The sequence below is a fragment of the Rhipicephalus sanguineus genome, chromosome 3, assembly GCF_013339695.2.
Source record: "Rhipicephalus sanguineus isolate Rsan-2018 chromosome 3, BIME_Rsan_1.4, whole genome shotgun sequence".
Taxonomy (NCBI): domain Eukaryota; kingdom Metazoa; phylum Arthropoda; class Arachnida; order Ixodida; family Ixodidae; genus Rhipicephalus; species Rhipicephalus sanguineus.
Window position 1 is genome coordinate 189,681,445 of NC_051178.1, and position 22,365 is coordinate 189,703,809.

General features: G+C 47.2%; 1 protein-coding gene across 1 annotated transcript; it reads left to right on the forward strand.

Annotated features, from left to right (window-relative positions):
• The first annotated feature begins 703 nt into the window (after positions 1-703).
• LOC119386205 (ATP-binding cassette sub-family A member 2) lies at positions 704-21,419 on the forward strand. The gene is made up of 9 exons (XM_049414252.1): positions 704-943; positions 1,696-2,159; positions 4,014-4,561; positions 5,489-7,786; positions 9,678-9,806; positions 12,075-12,417; positions 13,542-14,150; positions 16,483-16,780; positions 20,871-21,419. The coding sequence occupies exons 1-9, from the start codon at positions 704-706 to the stop codon at positions 21,159-21,161; spliced, it is 5,220 nt and encodes a 1,739-aa protein (XP_049270209.1). The 3' UTR covers positions 21,162-21,419.
• The last annotated feature ends 946 nt before the right edge of the window (positions 21,420-22,365 follow it).

Genomic DNA, 22,365 nt, shown 5'->3' on the forward strand with positions numbered 1-22,365 from the left:
CTCTGTGATTGTGATTGTATTCCACTTATATGACCACGCTCATCATGAAATATGGGCTTAACTTCCGCAACAGCAGTAACCGGTACAAACGCGATATAAGCAGTTGTGACACTAAAGTGAAGCAAGAAATTAGCTGAGGCTGAAACGTTATAGTCTGCAAACTCTAGTGTCGTTAATTTCACCACCATAGGTTTATTAATCGATGAGAAAATCTATGTCAAAAGCTTTACTCTTAAATTTCCCGCCGAAATCTTCGATCGTGACTTCACGGATTTCAATGTGTAGTTTTCATTTTTCGGCCGCGTTGGCCCAACGAAAATTTTCGAAACTTTGTATGTCAAGTTTGTCTCCCTCAGAAGACAATTACTTCATGTTTACCGATTAGGAACTACGTAGGCCCTAGACGCTGTCAAAATCTGTGACGACACGGCGACTGGTTGCGGGTACTTAACGGTGGCGTCGCCACCCGCACTTTCTTTTTTTTGCGCGTTTTCTCGTTTACCAAGCTTCTTCTCAGGGCAAGCGTGATCTTCTTGGTATCATGAAAGGGTACTTTACCAAAAGAGTAAAATCGCTTGTCTCTTTAGTGTCCCTTTAACACCAGTTCTCACTGTGAAGCCCGCAGGAGCACTGAATTGCTTACGAGGTGTGTTAATGTTTTCGTTGTAAGGTTTTCAACCGGTTCGCACCCCTCGCAGGCACCATGGGCGTGGTCGTGCAAATAGCGGCCATCATCTGGAAGGATGTGTACGTGCAGCTAATCAAGCGGCACTACTTCATCGCGCTGGGAGAGATCCTCCTGGTGGTGCTCTCTTTCACGGGCGTCGAGAACGACCGGCCAATCCTGCCACCCGGCAAGTGTGCCAAACTGCCGTGTCTACGATTGACCGATCCCACCGTGTACGAGGAACGCAACCTGACTCAATTCCGTCCACCTCAATTGGTGAGTGCGCCGTTGCGATGTACGCCCGGTGCTATGCAGCTAAGCAAAGAATCGGTTAAAAAAAGACGTACTAGTCGCACTCAGTCATTGGTTAACCAGCGTCAAATAACGCTGCGCCCAGTTTTAAGCACAAGGCATTGTTTTGTGAACACGGGCCCCGCGTTCCTTGCATATTGCTTCCAACTTCGCCGCTGATCACCCGCACTGGTGGTCTGGGGCAGTAGCCTATCCAGAAATTTTTTTCTGGGGAGGAGAGGGGTGGAGGGATTAAACCATACTGTATGTATGTTCGTGCGTGCGTTGTGTGCCTGTATATATACCCACACACAATTGAACTTCGGGAGGGGGGGGGGGGTTGAACCCTTCCCCACCCACTGCCTAAGGTGTCTGGGTTTCTGGAGCTCGACCGCTGACCTGGAGGTCGCGGGTTGAATCCCGGCCGCAGTGGCTGCACTTCGATTAAGGTGAAATGCTAGAGGCCCGTGCACTTATATGTAGGTGCACGTTAAAAAATCCCAGGTGGTTGACATTTCTAAGACTACGGCGTCCCTCATAATCATATCGTGGGTTTGGGACGTAAAACCCCGATAGTTATTTTTTCGTGGTGATTTCGCGGTGTGTAGCGGTGTGTAGATGGCGGGTTTTGGGCATTTAGATATAGTAAAGCAGCGCAGGAGAATAAAAATGTTCGCATGCACATTTATACATACTTTATATCATCTCGCTTGATTTCACCGCGCGCGTTTTTGCAGATTCTATACACGCCGGACACACCTCATGCGAAAGAGCTCATGAAGACGGCGTTTCCCTCAACACCCCCACGGACCGCCGGCTATGTGGACTACCTAGCCTTGGCACGTGTCTTCAAGCGCCTGGCGCCCGTGCCCAAGCGGGGTCCCGAGCAGCGCATCGTAGCCATTCAACTACTGTCATTCAGCTCGAATGAAAACAAGCTACCCAGCGGCTACCCTCGGGACCTCAAGTTTATACAAAGCATGTACGACGAACACAGCTACCTGGCGCAGCGCTTCAAGGGCGTCACGTCGTTCGAGCCGTTGCCGACACCAGTGGGACAGCGAGAGTCTCTTGCCTACTGTCAGATGTCCCTCACCAAGGCACACGTAAAATTGGTGGGTGATCAGATGGGCTCGCACCCGCCGGAGTACGCGTTCTGGACGAGCAGAATTCCCGAAGGTCCGTTCCCCTTGGACGAAAAGTGAGTGCACCCCCGATCGACTTCTACGGCCGCTGCGTGGCGCTTCGCGCGTGTTCTCGCGCACCTGAAGAAAAGTCGCACTCGATTGCGAAAACGTGCTCTCGGTCGCGCGATCTATATTGATTCAGAAGTAGAACACTGAAGATGAAAACTGCAGGTAACGTCTCCCATGTTTTGTTTTCCGCATCCCGATAAGTTATATATATATATATATATATATATATATATATATATATATATATATATATATATATATATATATATATATATATATATATATATATATATATATATATACACACACACACACACGCTCTACTTCTCATGGTAGACCGTTACTGTTTTGTCGGACACATTCGGTTGTACACTGCGCGCGAGGGTGGTTGCGGACGCACAACTAAAACTATATTGATATACAGCGCGCGCATGCTTTCAGCGCAAACCCCATGCATGCGAAAATTTACGCAACGGTGACGAGCGATGCGAGAGATCACAATCGCTCAAGCTGTCACTTGAACTGTAGTGTGGCCACATCAGCAAGATAGAGCTACGCACCAGGACTGCGAAGACTAAGGAAACAGCGCAGCTGGTGGCGTTCTCCTCCTCTCCTTCCCCTTCACCCTCATTTCCCTTTCCCTTCCCTTGCTATACTATACTATACATGGTTACGCCATGCTTCACCTTTTCCCCTAATCATTTCCCTCCTCCACACCCTTACATCACTGCTCCGTACCTTCGCTTCCATTCCCCTCCCTAAATATATATCGCCCTCTCCCTACCCATCCCTCTCACTTCCCTTTCCCACCTCATTACTATACTATACTATCAACGCCACCTAGACAAAAAGTTTGTCTAGGTGGCGTTGATACTATACGGGGCTATAGTATGTTTTTTCTCTCCCTCTTTTTTTCTATATCTCTATCTCTCTGTATTTCTCTTTCTCTTTCTTTGTGTCTCTTTTTCTCTCACGGTACTCGTTCTCGCGCCCACCTCAGTTATTGCATCCCACGCCGAACAAATTAGTGCACGTGTTCTGGGAGCGAAGCGGAACATGAAGAAGAGGATGAAGAGAGCGCACGCAGTTGATGATGGTAGTTTTTGTTCATGACTGAAATGGGGTTTCTCGGAGCATAAAGAGCTCCGCTCTTAAAACAGTCCATTCTTATGCATAAATGACACGGCCGAAAAATTGTTGCACGAGATCCCGAACCGTGTTACGGAGGCCTTTATAGCCCGATGCCATACCTCATTCACGCGACGGCTTCGGCGACGGATCACTACTGTAGCTGGTATGAAAGCGGCTACAGCGTACCAAATATTAACATTGTTTATGCGTTAGTACCTAAAGCCTCTATCATCTAGAAACATTTCAGAGTGTCTCATAATGACACGGTGCTTCTTTTGTTTATCCTTTTACAGCGAAGATTTCATTCTGCCCGTGCTATCGTTGAAAATCATCGTGAAAAAATTAAATTGGTCGTTTTGGAATGCCCTCTCTACAACGTAACGAAACACACTTGGCACTGAAGAGAATATGAAAAACATTGCGTAATTGATCTTCTTAACTGATCAATTAAGCGCAATTCAAAAGGTACTGTAATAAGCGCCACGTAACTGCAAACAATGCGTAGCTGGTTTCATTCAGTTGCGGTTAACCACTTCTTTGTAAATCCTCGGTTCTTTTTACGTGACAGCCGGTATACGTAAGCGCTTTCTGCTACAAGCGTTTTTGTTGGCTGACCACAGTTCTCAACGCTCCACCCTATAGCTAAGGCGTCGACACGGCACCGATTTCTAAGAGGCTTCGCATGCTCAATTTGTTTTCCCTTGGTGTCACTTCGCTTTGCATCGCAGGAGTGGCTACAGCCTTACCGCACTCCGCGCTGGCCTCGGCTACATGGTCCCCTTCTGTACACTAGTGGCCCGTCTTGTCGAGGAGAACCAGAGCGGCATGCGCGAGAAGCTGCGTCTCGTCGGCCTGAACAACGCCGTCTATTGGCTCGGCCATTTCGTCGCCTCTTTCTTCATCGGCATGGTCGCTGTGCTCTGCAACATGACCCACATGATTTTCGCCCCCAACTGGCACAGCGAGTTCCACATCACCTACCTCATGGGCATCGACAAGCTGGTCGTCCTCGTAACATTTATCATATTCACCCTGATGTACATGGTCAAGGCGATGTTTCTGTCGCTCTTCTTCACGAGTCCCACAGCGGCGGTGGTGTTCGCGCTGTGCTACTGGCTAGGGGCGTACCTCGCGCCCTGGTTTTCGCTCGAGGATCTGGATGGATATGCTGCCGACTACATTATCGCAGGACGTCTGTCCAAGCTGTTGACGTCGCTGTCGCCCTGCATGGGACTTCACTGGTGTTTCAGGATTCTCGGTTGCGCCGTAATCGCCGGTGAGTGACCTCTGCTGTTCCTTATAGCGATGTCGCTGTAGGCACATGCTGGAGTAAAATCGCGAAACGCGGACTCTTTCGCCAGTTGCTGTTATTAAATTTTAATGCCGAATTCTTATGCAAACGTTATCGTCGCACTTCACAGGTGCGAAAATTACGTATTGTTTAGCTTCACAGGTGCGACATTTTCTCTGATATGCTAATACATGATTATGCGTAATCCGCATAAAAGTAACGAATTTAATGTTATGCTCCAGTTAATGTTTCTTCAATTGCGAAAACGCACACAATTTCATAATCGTATCAACGCTCGAAAAGAAGTAAATATTGCGCAAATAGCGAAGCGTCTAGGTGGTTGTGGTAATGCTCTTTGTCCTTTTCATTTGGTTTCCTGGATAATTCGTTCATTTACGTATGGCAGCCACATCATGAGACATCTATATGTGAGTAAGACAGGTATGAGGCGTTGTGGTGCAGTGCTTCGGGTTACATTGAATCATGGACATACAGAGACAGCTAAACGACCGTGGTTTTGGAGTTCGCATATTCGCGGATTTTGGCAGGCCGCGGCTCTGCTAATGAGCCCATGACCCCGCGATTGAGACTAAAACAACTGAACCACTGAGCACCAATACTTTGTGTTCAAAAGCGCTCGAAGATGTTGAGGGATACAACCGTCACTAAGACGTCGAGGTCGCTTGTAGGCGCAGTTGCATAGTGAGGGGAAAGTGGTAGCTGTAGATTAACGCATGTCAGTTTCACGAATACATTAGTTCAGAGTAGGAAGTCTGGTTTTGTGCTGCCTAGAAAAAAACGCAGCATGTTATAAAATGTTGCACTATTGCTTTCGAAGCGCGTCACGTTAGCGCAGGGTGCCTTCAATATTACAATGCTCAAGATACAGACTGAGTTCATCTTCTTTTTCAGGCGAAGATTACACCTTTCAAATGGTGAACGAAGAGGTTCTCGGTCTGGACAACGTCAAGATGGTTGAAATATGGGCCGTGATGCTGGCCACCACCGTTTTCGTAGCCATCATGATTTGGTACTTTGGCAACGTGCTTACATGGGCGCTCGGGGTACCGTTGGAGCCGTGGTTTCCCTTCACACTCAAATATTGGATACCAGGAGCGCAGGGTAGCGTAGAGATCATCGAACCGAAAGAACCGGACGGTTATCGCTTCCAGAAGTACCCAACGATTGAAGCAGCAGTCACTGTGAGCCAGCTTGAGTACGAGTGCAAGCAGAAGCACATTCTACGCGACACAAACTTCAAAGCTTACCCCGGTGAGATCTTGGGTATCGTTGCACCAAACGGAGCGGGTAAAACCAGTCTATGCAACGTTCTTACTGGCTACGCTCTTCCTAATGCGGGCCAAGTCATGGTCCTTGGTTACGATATGATGATGCAGACTGCCTATGCAAGGCAGAGCATTGCTTACATCCAGCAGCGCGACGTGCTCTTTCCAGAGCTGACCGTTCACGAGCACCTTCTGTTTTTCGGCTCGATGAGAGACGAGGCATGGGCCGTGCTGGACAAGCAGCTGACTCAAGTGCGAGACATGCTTCAGCTCGAACCAATTATGAACGTACTGTGCGTTAAGCTGGACGTATCTCAGAAGAAAATCCTGAGTCTCGCCGTTGCACTCATCACCTGTCCAAAAGTTCTAATAATGGACGAAGTCATGGTGAAAATGTACCCGGAGACCAGGAAGATAGCTTGGAACGCGTTGATTTCTCTGAAGAGTACAATGTGCATCATCGCGGCCACAGCAAATGTGTACGAAGTCGATACGCGAGCCGACAGGCTTGTCGTGTTGGGCTACGCGGCCCACAAGTGCTACGGCACCACAGCTTTTATACAGAGACGTTACGGCTGGGGATACACTGTAAAGGTAATGAAAGGTCCGCAGTTCAGGGCCCGAAATGTCCTGGCAGCCGTTCGCCAGACAATACCGGAGGCTCACGTGCTACAAGACCACAGGATGTATGCTGCCATTGGGCTTGGACAACACACCGACTACACTCCCGTGGCAACAGTGCTGAATAGACTCGAGGCTGAGCAGCGCCAGTTCGGCATAAGCTCGTTCACAATCATTGTGGTTACGATGGAAGACATCTTCTTTCGCATTGTACTCGAAATGGACTCGGGTGACTACCAGTACAAGGCCAACTTGGAAAAGGCGATGGGCATAGACGCGAAGAGGGGTGCCGGTGTCGATGACCCCGTGGACTACACCATGGCCAACCTTACCGTTAATACGGAAGACCTGGGTGGCATTGTTGCCGGTGGCGAGAAGTACGAATCGTCCCTCGAAATCCAACAGCACGTCAAGGCTGTCTACGACTTGAAGCCCGGCAAGCCCACTTGGGGACAACTGTTTATGGCAATGATTATCAAGCGTCGCCAATACACCTGGCAAACCTTGGCGTTGCCCTTGTTTTGCTTCATCGTGCCTACCGTGATCCTTATCCTGCGCGGGGAGCTCGAGATGGTCGCGGGACCACGGGTGGCGGTCGAGTTTTCTCCCGACAACTTCATCTACGACCTCCGCAACTTGGACAAAACGGAGAACATTTTCGTCGCCTTCGACGACCGAACTAAGTCATTAGGAGAAAATGGATACGAAAAGTACGTCCGGTCTCACGAACTTCCCGTAGAGAGGATTCCGAACATTAGTAAATTTCTGGACGAGGAAAAACGAGCAAGGGCCGGCCAGGTAAAATACGTGTTTGGAGGCGAGTTCTCTGCCCCGAAGGACAACCCGACGATGCGGAAGGCTGTGGCTTGGTTCAACGGCGACGCATTCCACTCGCAGTCTTTGTCCATCAATGTCATTTCTACTGTGCTCCTGCGCAATGTGACGAATGACGACAACAGCGAAGTAGTGGCCGTACTGCGACCAATAAAAAAGGGCAAGAAAATCATCGCCTCCAGGCGCCTGCGGAATGCACGGCATGCAGAGACTCTCGGAGAGATCATATCTTCGAGGCTGACAAATTTTCTTTTGCTTCCGGCCGGCATTTCAGTGGCCACGGCCAGCTTCATCTTCTTCCCAGTGGACGACCGCGCGAGCAACTCGAAGCGCATGCAGTTTGTGTCTGGTGTGTCGCCGGTGATTTACTGGCTGGCTAACTATGTTTGGGACATGTTCATGGCAATGGTGGGACTGATGTGCATGCTGTTTCCAGGATTTCTCTTCTACCAGCACTTCGGCAACTACGGTAAGTAATCGGGCGTCTTTTGCTCGTTTCCTTTCTGCCCCCAGAGAAGGAAATCGTGTGTAGAGTTAATAATGTCCGTTGTAAGCAGCTTCGTTTGCGGATGAGGAACAGCGCTCGAGCTTTGTGTTATCGGCTGACTTCATTCGTCTGGGCACTTCGTAAAGATGACTGTGACGTAGCGCCCATACGCGCCGCGTCATATTGAGACGATTGCATCCGAGTGCGAGAGTGCAGCCACAAATTTCATATCAAGTTGGCACTCGATTTACCGAAGTGATTACCACGTTCGAATTATTTTGTTAAATCCGGAAGTTCATAAACATCGTGAAAAGAATTCTTCAGTTCTTCGTAATCTGAAACTTTAGCTTAGGGATAACCATAAGCTACCGCGGCATCGTATTTGCCGCGTGCCTGCGCATGGGAAAATCGGCGAGGGTGGCGCCGAGATGGAGCATGCCATGCCGCCCGGACATGGGAGTCTCCATGTCCGGATGATGCAGGTCAAGTAGGACTAATTAAGCTATAATGGGCTGCCCATATGCAATGGAGGGGAAGAGCGATGCAGCGATTGTCGTAGCACACCGAGCAAAAAAAAATAAATAAAAATTGCGAGGAGACGAGCAGTGCCATCTCGCACAAACCGTGAAACAACGAAAGCATGCACGCCGCCCTAATGCCATAACTTATGTAAGAGCGATGCCGAGTCCGTTGTTCGTGCGTGGGCGTGGGTGGCGCCTTGTGAAGAATATCTAGGGCTATGGCTAGGACGCCTAGATGCTCTGACGCTATAGCGTTAGCGCTCGAAGGCACACCCGTCTGTGTCAAAATTAAACAAATAACCGTTTCTTTTTAGAACAACTTGGATAAATCGGGTTTAGCGGCCAAGTTAGTTTCGTCAATGCGTGTTGATGGCAGCATTTAATAATACGAGCACCTGCTGAGGAAGGAACATTTGTTCATTATATCGGAATCTTCGTAAAATCGGGCTTCGTTAGTTGGCATTTTAATTTTAGCTGCTGAGATTTGGACATTGTCATTTTACACACGGCGAGTCGTAGCGGGATCCTCAAGGCGGCGTCACTATACTAGCACTTTCTTTTTGCACCTTTTCTAGATTACGAAGCGTCTTCTCGCGGCAAGAGTGCCGATTTTGGTATTGTGAACTTGCTAATACGAGAATTTTTGGCTTTTCAACGGCCTTTCACCAGCGATATGCACAAAATCACTTGTGTGCGTTAATATAGTGTTTAAAAAATCATCCTACAAGGAATGTCACCGCAGCCTGTCCCCTGGAACTTCGATCGATTTTTTTTTTCTTCACTTGAAGCCTCTATCTTGTTTTGAACTTCTTTCTTGATTGAACCTTACGTGTCATCCTTGTGCCTTTTAGCCTGAACATGCAAGACTAACACGCTGAAATATCTCCCTAACGCCTACCCCTTACGCGTGCTTTTGTATGGCCTCCGTGTACACGAGCGCAGATAAGACGATGATCACGCCTTTCAAAATCGACGCATTGCCTACAGGAACGGTATCTAAGCAATGACTGCATCGTGCGCGATTTCAAAATGCTGGTCGTAAAGGTCAAAATATGTTGCGAGGAGGGAAAACGTACTGCTGGTTAGGGCTTATGCTTTCCACAAGAGATGTGACGTGCATGTGCAGAAAAAGTATAGGCGATAGCATTTATTCAGAACTCGTTTACTCGAGATGTTGTAATTAGAGCATACTGAGGGACGGCTGCAACACCGCGGATGGCGACGCTTTCAATAAAAGGGATGTTGAGGGTTTCCTACGCGCACATAAATAGCGTGGCGAGTTTGCATTCGTAGTTTGGAACGTATAAAACGCTTCGATTTACGACCTTGTTCGTTTCTTTTCTTCTTTACAGTGATCATCGCCAGCATCACATATGCTCTCTTCATGCACAGCATGTTGCCATTTGTTTATTTCTACTCCTTTGTCACGGACTCCATGGTCTCCGGATTCATGGTGGTTCATGCAATCACCTTCTTTTCTGGTGAGTACACCGCGCCTGTCGCCTTTGCGAACAGGGTAAAATGATCACTGTGGCGCTCTAGTCGGTAATCATTTCACTCCTGAGTCGCGCCGAGCTTGGGGCAGCGTGCATCGGGGAAATGTTTCCCGATATGATGAGAGGCGGGACTCGATTTTAACACGCCTGTGTCGCAGAAATTCTGGTGTCGGCGTCGTTGGCTGTAAGCGAACAATCGAGATATATGCAAATATAAACCTTGGGTTCAAGTGGGAATCGAACTCAAGACTTCCGCATGGCGGTTAGGTATTTTACCACAGAGCCACGCCAGTAACTGAAACTGCTTCGGAAAAAAAAAACCTACACATTCGTGATGTAGATCAAGAAGCCCCGTTAGCAGAAGGGTGTAATTCAGAGTTCAGAGTTCTTTATTTGCACATAATAATGGTAGCTACAATTGGGGATTGTAAAGATACAGAGGGAGGTCCCAAAGTCAAGACTGTTCAGGGGACCTCCCATAAGAAATGTGTAAACAAAAGTATGTTTAACGCAGCTAAATATGTACACAAAGTTAACATTCAAATAAAAGAAGCATTAACACAGTGACACGGTTGGATTATTTAATAATTGGTAAAGCGGGGATGATGAAATGACTATGCTGAATGCGAAGGTTGAATTTGAATCCGCGGAAATGAGAAAGATTCTTAACATGGCATGGTAATGAGTTCGAGTTGTGTGGCTGAGAAGTTAGTAGTGAACTTACCATAATTAGTTCTGGGTTTCGGTAATAAGTAGCTGGTTGACAAAGAGTAAGGATACTGGCTTCTGGTGATTATGGGGAACGGGAGCTTTCCGTTGATGGATTTATGGACTAGTATTGCGAGGGAGTATTTATGCAGATTTACCACCGACATAATACCATTAGAGTTGAGCAACGGCGATGCTTCTGATGTGTAGCTGCTATGTGTCGTGATGCGAATAGCCTGATTTTGAGTGTGTTGCAATGGCGATAAATGGACTGGATACGTGTTTCCCCAAGACGATATGCAGTAATTAATATACGTATGAATGAAAGCGTAATAAAGGGAGATTAGTGTTTTTATACTGAAAAAATTGCGAACTATAATTAATATTCTAATGCCATAAGCTGTCTTTTTTGTTAATGATAAAACATGCTAATCAAATTGTAGGTGCTTGTCTAATGTTATACCGAGAAACATGACATTGTCAGTAGGATAAAGTGTGTTTGAAGCAAAGGTTAACGATGGAGATCCTGAATACAGCTTTTGCTTAGAAGAGAAGATGACAAACTTAGATTTAGTAGCATTAATTTGAACTAGGCGTCACGCTATGCAAATTGCGTGACGAGTAGGTTTAAAGGCCCAGCCATTACAAAGCGGTCAGGCATAATTAAGCATAATCATCATCAGCAACAGCATGAACCAAGTGTGCAGCTGTGCGTATTGCCTCACGGACGCGTAGCGGGTACTTAGTTGATTCGCAGTATAAGTTATAGCATGGTGGGCACATCGCAACTGCACTTGCACTAAGCACGTATCCTAGAAGAGTTTCAAAACGGTTCATTGTTACGCGCACAGACGTTACTTTCCTCGCGGCATGCTTGAGGTGTCCACTGGGAAGCGAAGACCGGTAAGCGAATGGGAAGACGATGCGAATGAGGCCCGATAGCGATATCGCGGTCTACTCTTGCAGGCGAAGCTCGAGCGTCCAAGCACAGGCGCACATAATCACTGGGGTGTGATGGAGGTGGTCGACTTGTGGTAGAATTAATGAGATTCATATTAGGCTAATGTAGAATATATGCATTCCTTGGATATAGGTTTTGTACATTACGAAGAAATGTTAATGTTAGGCAGCCAGAGAATCATCGCTTAGTCGAGGAGCAGAGAATGAGATATATATGCACAAGGAATACAAAGTTACTCTGGTATGAAGAGCGCGAGAGCAACGAAATACTATCTTCCTTTTATGATAGAATGCTTGTCTGCAAGAATTATTCAGTATTACAGATTAAATTACACATTATAACGAAAGGGATTGATAATGTTTAGTAGTGCGCCCAGTCAACGGAGAATTTTAATCGGATTGGAGCGCTTACGCTGGTATGGAGCTGTTATGGACCTGTTAAGTACACAGCCTATACCCGCAAAGCTCAGTGTACCACAACTGACGCGTTGATTACGCGTTTCTGATTCTCTAGGCGTTTATGTCGTATGCAGTCCAGCGAGCGTAGCAATAATTAAAACAGTAATTTCTCCTCGTTCGCTGCAGGTATGGTGTCCACATTGGGATACCAACTGTACATGATCCATAATGAACGCGGGCAGGACCTTGTAAGCGTAGAGCACGACCGAGATCCAGTGCTCTGGCTGCTCTACTTCTGCCCGCCATTCAGTGCCTCGTGGGCGCTTGTGAAGGTGGTGCAACTGAGCCTTGAAAACATCTACTGCACGTACACCTCCGACTTGAGCGTCATCTACGACGTGTGCGCGTTCGTCAGAAACAGCGCTGAAGACGCCGCCATCATGCTGACCGGCCTTCGCTACTGCTGTGCTACTTTCTACAACAGCAACCAGACATCAGTGCACCCGCTCTCCTGGACGTCGTTCCACAGGTACTTATGCATCGTGGCCGATTGGCAACGTTGCAAAAGAAGAAAAAAGGAAACGGTGAAAGAGCGTTACCAGTTTTTTTGCACAAAGTCGCGCTGCTTATTTCACCAACAGGTGGAACAATGATATAAGTGTATCGGAATACCGTTTGCAAAGCAGTCATTGCATACATGTTACATACATTGCAATACATTTTACTCCTGCACTGCGGTCAGGTATTATGGTTAGGCTGCGCGCCGCTCAGGTCCTTAATAACTCCGTTCAGGTCCCCGAAATTGCATGGTTGGCCGACATGATCTCCGGAGCCGCGGATGCGCGATCGGGCGTCAGTTTAGTTTTTTAAAAGGCGTGTGCCGAAGCACGTGGCCGGCAGCGAAACGCTCGCTATCCTCCGCGGCTTGTGAGTTACGCACAAACCTTTTCAGCAGCATTCCGTGAAACGTCTCGCAACACGGAGCCTGAAGTCCTGAGGCATGGAAACCGCTGAAAATTTCGATCCACTTTACCATTTTGTGCGTTGAAGCAAAACTTAACGCTGCAACGGAAGCCATGCATGGGTAAAAACCACTGTTTCGGCTACAAACATGGGAAAAAATCAGATGACTGGTGCGTGAGAAGTTGGCTGGGTGAGCAGAAAACGTTCAACGGCGCGCTCGTTTTAACTTGCTTCGTGGACGCGGGTCACCGGTTGTGCACCACCGGCACTGCTTCGTACCATACACGGTGCTCCAAACATGTTTTCTCTTCGCCGCAAGCGAGACGTTAAACCACCGCTTGCCAGTACTGGCACTGGTGCGATGATGCCTATCCATAGCTTGTTCCGTGTGCTATATGATGCTGGATAGCCAGCTACCTTTAAAATTATTCACAAAACATCGACTTGAGAGCGCAGTATGTACATGAAACTTAAGAGAGGTTTGAAATCGAGAGGCAGGAGCCTTGCTAACCGCGAATGTGCCTGCAATGAGGCAATTAGTACTTCAAGTTAGTATTCCACTGGCTCATGGATGCCCATAGCACAGAGCCGAGTTGCGTATATGTGGGCTCGTTTGGGGCCTTGCTAGCCCCAATATATCTGGCGACTCCGGCTGATCGTTTCATTCATTTTTCTCCGTGGCAATGACAGGGATGGCGCCATGACCGAGATGACGGTGATGTTTGTCGAAGGCTTGGTGTGCTTGGTTCTGCTCGTGCTCATCGAGCACGCCGTGATGCGTCACTGGTTCGCCCCGGCCGACGTGGTACAGGCACCAGTCGCGGAGTTGACGTCTCCGGATGTGCTCGCGGAATTCAACTACGTCAACAAGATTCTCCAGCGACAAGACCTACACAAGCCCTCGCTTCTCGCGTTGGAGCTGAAGAAGGTGTACGACCGAAACGCCGCACTCGGTGGAGTGTCCTTCCACGTGGACCCCGGTGAGACGCTCGCTGTGATGGGGATGCTGGGCTGCGGCAAGTCCACCCTCCTGGACGTCTTGTCGGGCTTCAAGCCCGCGAGTGGAGGCACGGCCTACATCGGCACCGTGTCGCTCAAGGAAGTGGCCCGCTGGGAGAAGTTGATCGGACTCTGTCCCGAGTACGACGCCTTCCTGGGGCGGTTGACTGTGCGCCAGACTATGGTGCTCCACGCGACTCTCCGCGGAGTTCAGTACCAGGACCGGGCCACGCTCATCCAGCACATCTTCGAACTGCTCAACCTGGAACCCGTCGCGGACGAAACCATCGACAACTGCAGGTATATAAACTTGTCTGCGCGTGCTGCGTTTCTGAAAGAACTGAGGCGGGTTACAGGTTTAAAACTAGCCATTTACGTAGATTGCGAAGGAAGATATCTTTAGTTTCCTGTTTCTACAGGAGGATAGCGAATATTTCGTTGGGCTTCTGGCTACGTTGGCAGATATCAACTGAGCGTCAGTAGCTTCGCTTTGCAAGCCGCTCGCTCGACAGGAAAGTATTCCTCGGTAGGACAGGTGACGAAGACATAAAAACAACTAAAGAACAATAAACGAGCGCTTGTAAAACAGTCTTCTTTGTACGTCCCCGCATTCCTAACCAGGTATTCGCATTGCGTCGCTCATTTCGTCTTTTGTTGAAGATGAGCGAGAACTTTTACAAACTGTCTTGTGCAGTCCCGATTTATGATGATCGCTGCCGGAGTTATCCATCAAAGCAGCCGTTAAGTCATTGTGCATTAAACCTTTGAATGCTATTTGCCTTTGAAGGATTCTGTTATGCAGTTGATCGCTATTTCCTCAGCCTTCAAGAAAGCGATTGAATTTGCGCATGTAGAATACTTGCTCTTTATTCCTTCCGTCTTTTGACGCTTGCACGTATTATATTCAGTCATAGTAATCCTAATAGTAGGCATAAGTTAGCAAGCGCTAAATAAATAACTTGCTGTCTTTGTTGCCATAGAACGCGCATCGCTATGCAGCTACGACTGTTCCCGTTCTTTTCACTTGTTAAACCGTCACCACATATCAGACAGAAATCTTCCTGTTATAAAAGGCATCATGTTTTTCGCAAATGGTACGTGAATATGGTGGCGCTTATCTTCTTGTGCTTCTTACGGGATGGCTTCGACGGAACTGAGTTCCCGGAACACTAAATAAAATAATTTGACTGACTTGCCATGTATATGACTATCTTCAAAGAGTAAACTGAACTCTCTTTGGAGATCACTATACCCTCGTCCGAGAGTCGTGGGAGCAGAAAGAGAAAGTTAGCATGGCTCTTTACAATGCCTCTTTACAGAGTCATATGCGTGGCAAGTTAGAACTCGGCGATTTTTCTTAGTGTGCATATGTAAACGTTTTTCAATGAGTTGCTGTCTTCCTTTATATATTTTCACTAATAATCATGACCTCTTAGCTGACTCGACGGATCATGGTACCGTTATAACGCTGCAAATAGAGCGGAGATTCGTGAAGGGGTCAGGTCATGGTCGTCCAACTAATCTCGGTTTATCATAGAAACTGGCCGCAATACGGCTAGTCACCCGACACGGTGGTCTAGTGGTTATGGTGCTGACCCTCAGGCGCGGGATCGAATCCCGGCCGCGGCGGCCGCATTTTCGATGGAGGCGAAAATGCTTGAGGCCCATGTGCTTAAATTTAGGCGGACGTTAAAGAATCCCAGGTGCTCGAAATTTCCGGAGCCTTCCACTACGCCGTCTCTCATAATCATATCGTGGTTTTAGGACGTAATAGTAGCCCACAAATTATTTTATTAATACGACTAGTCAGTCGAATATGTGGGTGTTCCGAATGCACATTTTAAATTGGAAATTCCAATTTGACTGCGCTGCCAATAATACTTGCCACTTAAAGCAACCGCCTTTGCGTCGTACACTGTGTGACAGTAAATGAGAAGCCAGCACTAGGTAGTCTATCCGAAACAGCGGAATACTTCACACATTGTTCTGTTCACCCAACCATGTAGTACACAACTTCACAGCAAAGGCATCGTCATTGCATTGCGCGAACCTGGCAAAAAAAGAAACGCAAGATTGTGCTCGTGTCTTTTCTTGCAATCAGTACTTCTGTTCGCAGCGTACAAATGCATGACCTCTGAATTTGCTTTTTTACCCGATAGAATCCTTTTCAGAAGCGTCAGTTCATTTTTTCACCACTCATGGTTGCCACGTTATTGCGCGGTTAAACAGCGACATTAAAAAGTAAAAATACAATTTTTTTTACCGTCCCGCACGCACACAAATTTTGCAGAATTATGAGGCGCGTACGGGTTAATATGCAATACATTGCATATTAACCCGAAATTACATCATTGTATTAGCCCCATTAAAAACGCGGGCATAGCTCTTGTTAGGCCCAGTGGGTAGGCGTTATCGGCTTGTTGAAATGACCTGTGAAGGAAGCGGCGCGGCTTACTTCGCACGCGAAGACAAGAAAGATGGGTGGAGCCCGTGTACCACGAAGCGCGCGCACGACTAATGGACGAAGAAGAAGATGCAACGTATGCGCTTGAATTGCCAACCTGTGGGTGTCTGGTGTGAAAAAAATGCGTGAATACGCTACTTACGTAAGCCCCTTGCACCGTCTCGGCAGCGCGAGCAACAGGCGCAAGCTGGCCGTGGCTGTGGCCATCGTTGGCTTGCCTCCCGTGCTGCTGATGGACGACCCGGCGACCGGCCTGGACCACTTCGCCAAGCGCACCATCTACAAGTCGGTGCAGATGCTGCGGCAGCTGAGCAAGTCGGCCGTGCTCGTAGTGACCACCAGCCTGTGCGACGCCGTCATCATGTCCGACCGCATGGCCATTATGGTGGACGGCATGTTCCGCTGCATCGGCAACCTTGGCCAGCTGCGGTCCAGGCTATGCCGCGGTTTCGTGCTCCGGGTCAAGGTCAGTGTAGCAGCCTGGCGCTCTTTAGATTGTAAATGATGGAATAACCTACACTACCTCGTGATATTTGGCCTGAGTGACGAGCATTTGGCCTGTACGGTGCTTAACCTATACTGCGCGCTCTCTACCAGAAAAAAAAAAAAAAAGGAAACGTCGGATGGCTTAGCCATAAGCGCACACATTATGTGGATGTTGTCCTCTGTGGAATATGATTCTGTGGAGCTTCAACGGCGCGCTACTGTTCTCAGATTCAAAATAAAATAAGCGGTGTAGCGCGCGTTTCTTGTAACTTTTACCGCTATATGTTGTTCGCTTAGCCTATCTCTCTTAGATCGCCACCTCTCAAGGCGTTTAGTAGCGGGGTGATTCCACGTAAGATCGAACAAACGATGGCTGGTCGACCTCTCAAATTTATTTCAAAATTTTATATATTATTGCCTGATGAGTGGAAAGAAGAGATCCGCAATTTGTTTTGCCGCCAAAAATTGTTTCGAACCACAGGAAATCAATAATGACGAAGAGGTGGAGTGGAGCGCTCATCCGCTCTGCTGTTTTGGCCAACTTTGGTTATGAATTGCACAAAATATATTAAAGTTAGGTAGCTGAAATTTATTTACCTAAATATATGCATGTTTTTGCTTCTGCTCAGGTATTTTTAGTTTTTATGTGTTTGGTAGATGTTTTTATAAAAAACATCAAAAATGGCCCAATCGGCAAAATTTTCTTTACTTTGAAGGTCTTTATCTTAAAAATGCCTTGTAGCAGAAGTACGAAAATTCCGCATTACGTTCTTCGTATGCGTATCTACCAAACTGCCAAATCTTGTATTTATATAAGTTTTCAGTAAAGAGATATGATCGGGCTAAGTTCAAGAAAACACCGAACAATAAAAACTTCTGACGACAATTAAAAAAAAACCCCATTTTTTAAATTTCTTAAACTTTGTCCACTTATTCTCCTCCACATCAGCTTTCACAATCATTAAAAACATGTTGCATAATGTCGTTGCACTAATAGTTACGGCCCCTCCAATGAGACCCTTAGGCAAGGATGGGCAATTCCGACTTCTTGCCCAGCAAGTGTATAAAATGCAGGCAGGATTGAATTTCTTTTTATTAAAAGGTCAGCAGGTACCTAAAAAGGTGTCGCCGGCACTGAAGACGTTAATTTTGAAATTATTTCGTCACTGCAGCGGCCACGAGCGCGGAGCTACCGAGTAGGCGCGCGCGCACCCGAGATGCTCGTTGTAAGAGACGGCGCAGTGAGAGCTCGTTCTCGCGTCCTCAGACCGATTGAGTTCGAAACAGCAACACCTCTCGGGTGACTTGAACGCACGTGCACTGGAGCTTCGCTATTCTATCCGCCGTCTGTTCGCATCTCAGCTAGGCGCTGATAACACGGCAGAGATGGAAGCAAGATGAAAACTCTATAAGGGAGCTATGAGCGCTCGCTTCACGCACGCTGCTGCCACAGAAACTGCGCTGCGCCAGTTGCGATCAGTGGAAAGCATGAACGTGGCGCTCCAGTGGCAAAGCAAAATATGGATTGTCAAAGGAAAGAAAAGCAAAACTATCGGTAACCGGATGCGCTTGTCTATATTAGATGTCGGCAGCAGACGTAGTGAACTGGCCGCGCGTTCGGTGCGCTGTTCACACTTCATTCGGCGCGGATAGTTCTTGTGCTTTGCTCTTACTCTACTCCTCCTGTGCGTCTCATGACGAGAAAGTATAGCTCTGAATGAGTCTATTGTGGAGACTACCTTTCGAAGCACAAGAAGCTTAAAGGAGTACTGACACGAATTTAAAAAAATTTCGGATTGTTGCTCTAAATAAAATACTGGTGTCGAGAAACGTAAAACGACTATTGTGGTGCCTGGGAATGCATCCCATATATTTTAATTAGCGCCACCTTAAAAAGACACTTTCGGTTTCGATATCGAGGGGGTGGCTTCTCAGTGTCGTTTCATAGCAGTGTGACGTCACGGAGATACAGAAATTCGCGACGTACTAGCGGGAAATCCGTCATCTGCTCGTGGTGCAATAGACAACGATGAGTGAATTGTCGTCCAGTGACCCTGACAGTGATTTCTACGATTTAGGCTGCATGCAGGACGCAGAACTCGCGAAACTCGGAGGAACTGCCTTGACTTGTCGGGATAATGTCCTTGCAGTGTGGCTGGCTTGCAAATGCTCAGCGACGAATACTTCAAAGTCAAATTAAAATATTTTATACGTGTTCTCCGACTCCAGTGTGTGGACAGCGTGGACACTGCATACCAACGAAGCAAAAAATGTCCCTTTTGCGATGTCTCAAAATCGTGTCAGTACTCCTTTAATTATTGCAATGAAGCCAAAATTTCGCAGAGTTACCGATCTAGACATAAATGCTTTGAAGGAACGTTTTAACGCCCGAAAGATCAGTGACTGTCAGTGAGACGGACTACTTGTGCTACGCGTGCTTTTGCTACCACTTCACGGAAGATCTTCACGGAACGCACAGTTTAACGATGACATTCTTATGCCCCCTGAAAAAGAAATCGACGCAATTAACCAGATCACTGCGACTACCGGTGCACGTGCGTTCAAGTCACCCGAGGGGTGTTGCTGTTTCGAACTCAATCGGTCTGAGGACGCGAAAACGAGCTCTCACTGCGGCGTCTCTTACAACGAGCATCTCGGGTGCGCGCGCGCCTACTCGATAGCTCCGCGCTCGTGGCCGCTGCAGTGACGAAATAATTTCAAAATTAACGTCCTTCAGTGCCGGCGACACCTTTTTAGGTACCTGCTGACCTTTTAATAAAAAGGAATTCAATCCTGCCTGCATTTTATACACTTGCTGGGCAAGAAGTCGGAATTGCCCATCCTTGCCTAAGGGTCTCATTGGAGGGTCCGTAACTATTACTGCAACGACATTATGCAACATGTTTTTAATGATTGTGAAAGCTGATGTGGAGGAGAATAAGTGGACAAAGTTTAAGAAATTTAAAAAATGGGTTTTTTTTTTAATTGTCGTCAGAAGTTTTCATTGTTCGGTGTTTTCTTGAACTTAGCCCGATCATATCTCTTTACTGAAAAGTTATATAAATACAAGATTTGGCAGTTTGGTAGATACGCATACGAAGAACGTAATGCGGAATTTTCGTACCTCTGCTACAAGGCATTTTTGAGATAAAGACCTTCAAAGTAAAGAAAATTTTGCCGATTGGGCCATTTTTGAGCTTTTTTATAAAAACATCTACACTACACATAAAACTAAAATACTTGAGCAGGAGCAAAAACATGCATATATTTAGGTAAATAAATTTCAGCTACCTAACTTTAATATATTTTGTGCAATTCATAACGAAAGTTGGCCAAAACAGCAGAGCGGATGAGCGCTCCACTCCACCTCTTCGTCATTATTGATTTCCTGTGGTTCGAAAAAATTTTTGGCGGCAAAACAAATTGCGGATCTCTTCTTTCCACTCATCAGGCAATAATATATAAAGTTTTGAAATAAATTTGAGAGGTCGACCAGCCATCGTTTGTTCGATCTTACGTGGAATCACCCTAGCGATAACTTTCAAGGCTGCATCAAGGGGCATGCCAACCGGTTTTCACAATAAAATAGAACGCATTCGTATACTGTCACACTCGCGTTCAGAGCAAGCATATATATTTACCGTCACTTGTAGGCGCGGCCAGCACAGGGGCTGCGGCACAGATTCAGCTGACAACGACCAATAACAGGCGCAAGCATGCGATAAGGACAGACCGAACGCTATCGGTGTCTTCTGTTCGACCTCACCCGCAGCCTCCAAAGAAAGATGGCTCCCTTTACAAGCCTTGAAAACTGTGGTCTCTGGGTGCGGAAAAATATCGACAGCCTATGGCTTCTGTCTCGTTTTTTGGCTTTGTTTCGCGATTGTTGACTACAAGAGCGATTACGCAGCTGAAAATGGATTTCAATGTTTCCGGTACAATTGGGCGAGCTACTGTAGTCGCGACGCAGCCAAGAAATATGGTTTAGCTAGTGAACATGCGCTCAGAATATACGATATAATCGTGAAGTGTGCATGAAAGGAGCTCGTCCTGCGCATTGCCCGTCCCAGCTGAAGCCCGAGGCGTACGGTAACCCGGAGGCCTGGAAAGCCATCGACGGCTTGGTCAAGTCGTCGTTCCCGGCGGTCCTCTTCTCGGGCCAGATGACCGCCTTCGTCGAGTACGAAGTGGAGAAGATTCCGCCGTGGAGGGACCTGGCGCGGACGCTGGCCAACTTGAAGCAACAGCTGGCCCAGTACACGTACGACATACTCTTGAGCGAGGTGACGCTCGAGCATGTCGTACTGAAGATCGCCAAGTACCAGGTGGTGCCGATCAGGGGCCCCATCATCCCGTCATGACGGCTGCGCTGATCGCCGGGCAGTCGCGGCCGATGAGGCTCGCCCACGAGCGCATCTGTAACGCGCTTTTTTGTTTTATTTGAACAAGAAAGCGGCTCATTACCGATCATGTACGCTATATGCTGTGCCTTGTGTAACCTTCACTCCGACGGGGCGCGCAGAGAAGCAGCCTTTGATGTAGAATAAAAAATGCGGGCTGCGATAATTACTCGGCCGCTGCATACATTACATTATGACGTCCATCTTTGACGAGGGCGAGCAAACACGGCAAAAAATAACATTATGTGCGCTCTTAAGCGTAAGAAAGCCTCGATAATTTCAACAACGTGCTTACGTTAAGGCGCGGTGTTTCGGTAATAGTGATGTGGGCGAAATGGTTTAGGTTCATGGTTAAAACGCACAGCACGAAATGCATAGCATGTGCGGAAATAAAGGTAAGGAAGGACGAAGGAAGCAAAAAAAATGACGCACAAGCGCTGACTACATGCGTAAGCTATATAATATATACAAAGCCATTTACTACATATACATAACCAGCAATAACTAGGAGTTTGCGTAGGCTCAAAAATGCTGATTCTTTAGCGTGTTAAGCGCCTGATGGGTGCCTCACAATATCGGGGTTAAAACATACGAATATACTGCAAGCTACCCCTAGTTACTCGAAGGAAAGAAGTGTTAATTTCAAGGGCTCGTTTTCTTTGTTATACACAATATTAATGAGAACTAACAGACAATAATGTCAAGGAAAGTATAGGGGATGTTTTTTAGTAATAAATGTAAGGTAATTGTGAAGAAAGAAAAGTGGACGAAAAGGTCGCAGGTTCGGTCCCTGCCCGCGGCAACCTATCTTTTCGTCCACTTTTCTTTCTTCACAATTACCTTACATTTATTACTAAAAAACATCCCCTATACTTTCCTTGACATTATTGTCTGTTAGTTCTCATTAATATTGTGTATAACAAAGAAAACGAGCCCTTGAAATTAACACTTCTTTCCTTCATTCATAGCGAGGGTCTCGTTCTGGCAGACTTGATGCGTTCAGGTAGTATGCGAGGGATTATTGGTCAGCTGCCAGCTCGTAATAAGTTCACGTGCTACGTGACGCCAACAGGCAGAAATAGTGTTCCACACTCGCCATCATGGCTACTGGCGGCGCTGACTGACGCTCCCACGTTTAAATGCACACATATACCCTATAAAGTGG

Bases quoted from the DNA above. Each gene is read 5' to 3' on its own strand.
- LOC119386205 (XM_049414252.1), top strand. From the start codon at position 704: ATGGGCGTGGTCGTGCAAATAGCGGCCATCATCTGGAAGGATGTGTAC. The intron at 4,562-5,488 runs GTGAGTGACCTC...CTTCTTTTTCAG, and splicing joins CGGTTGCGCCGTAATCGCCG to GCGAAGATTACACCTTTCAA. The intron at 12,418-13,541 runs GTACTTATGCAT...TGGCAATGACAG, and splicing joins TCCTGGACGTCGTTCCACAG to GGATGGCGCCATGACCGAGA.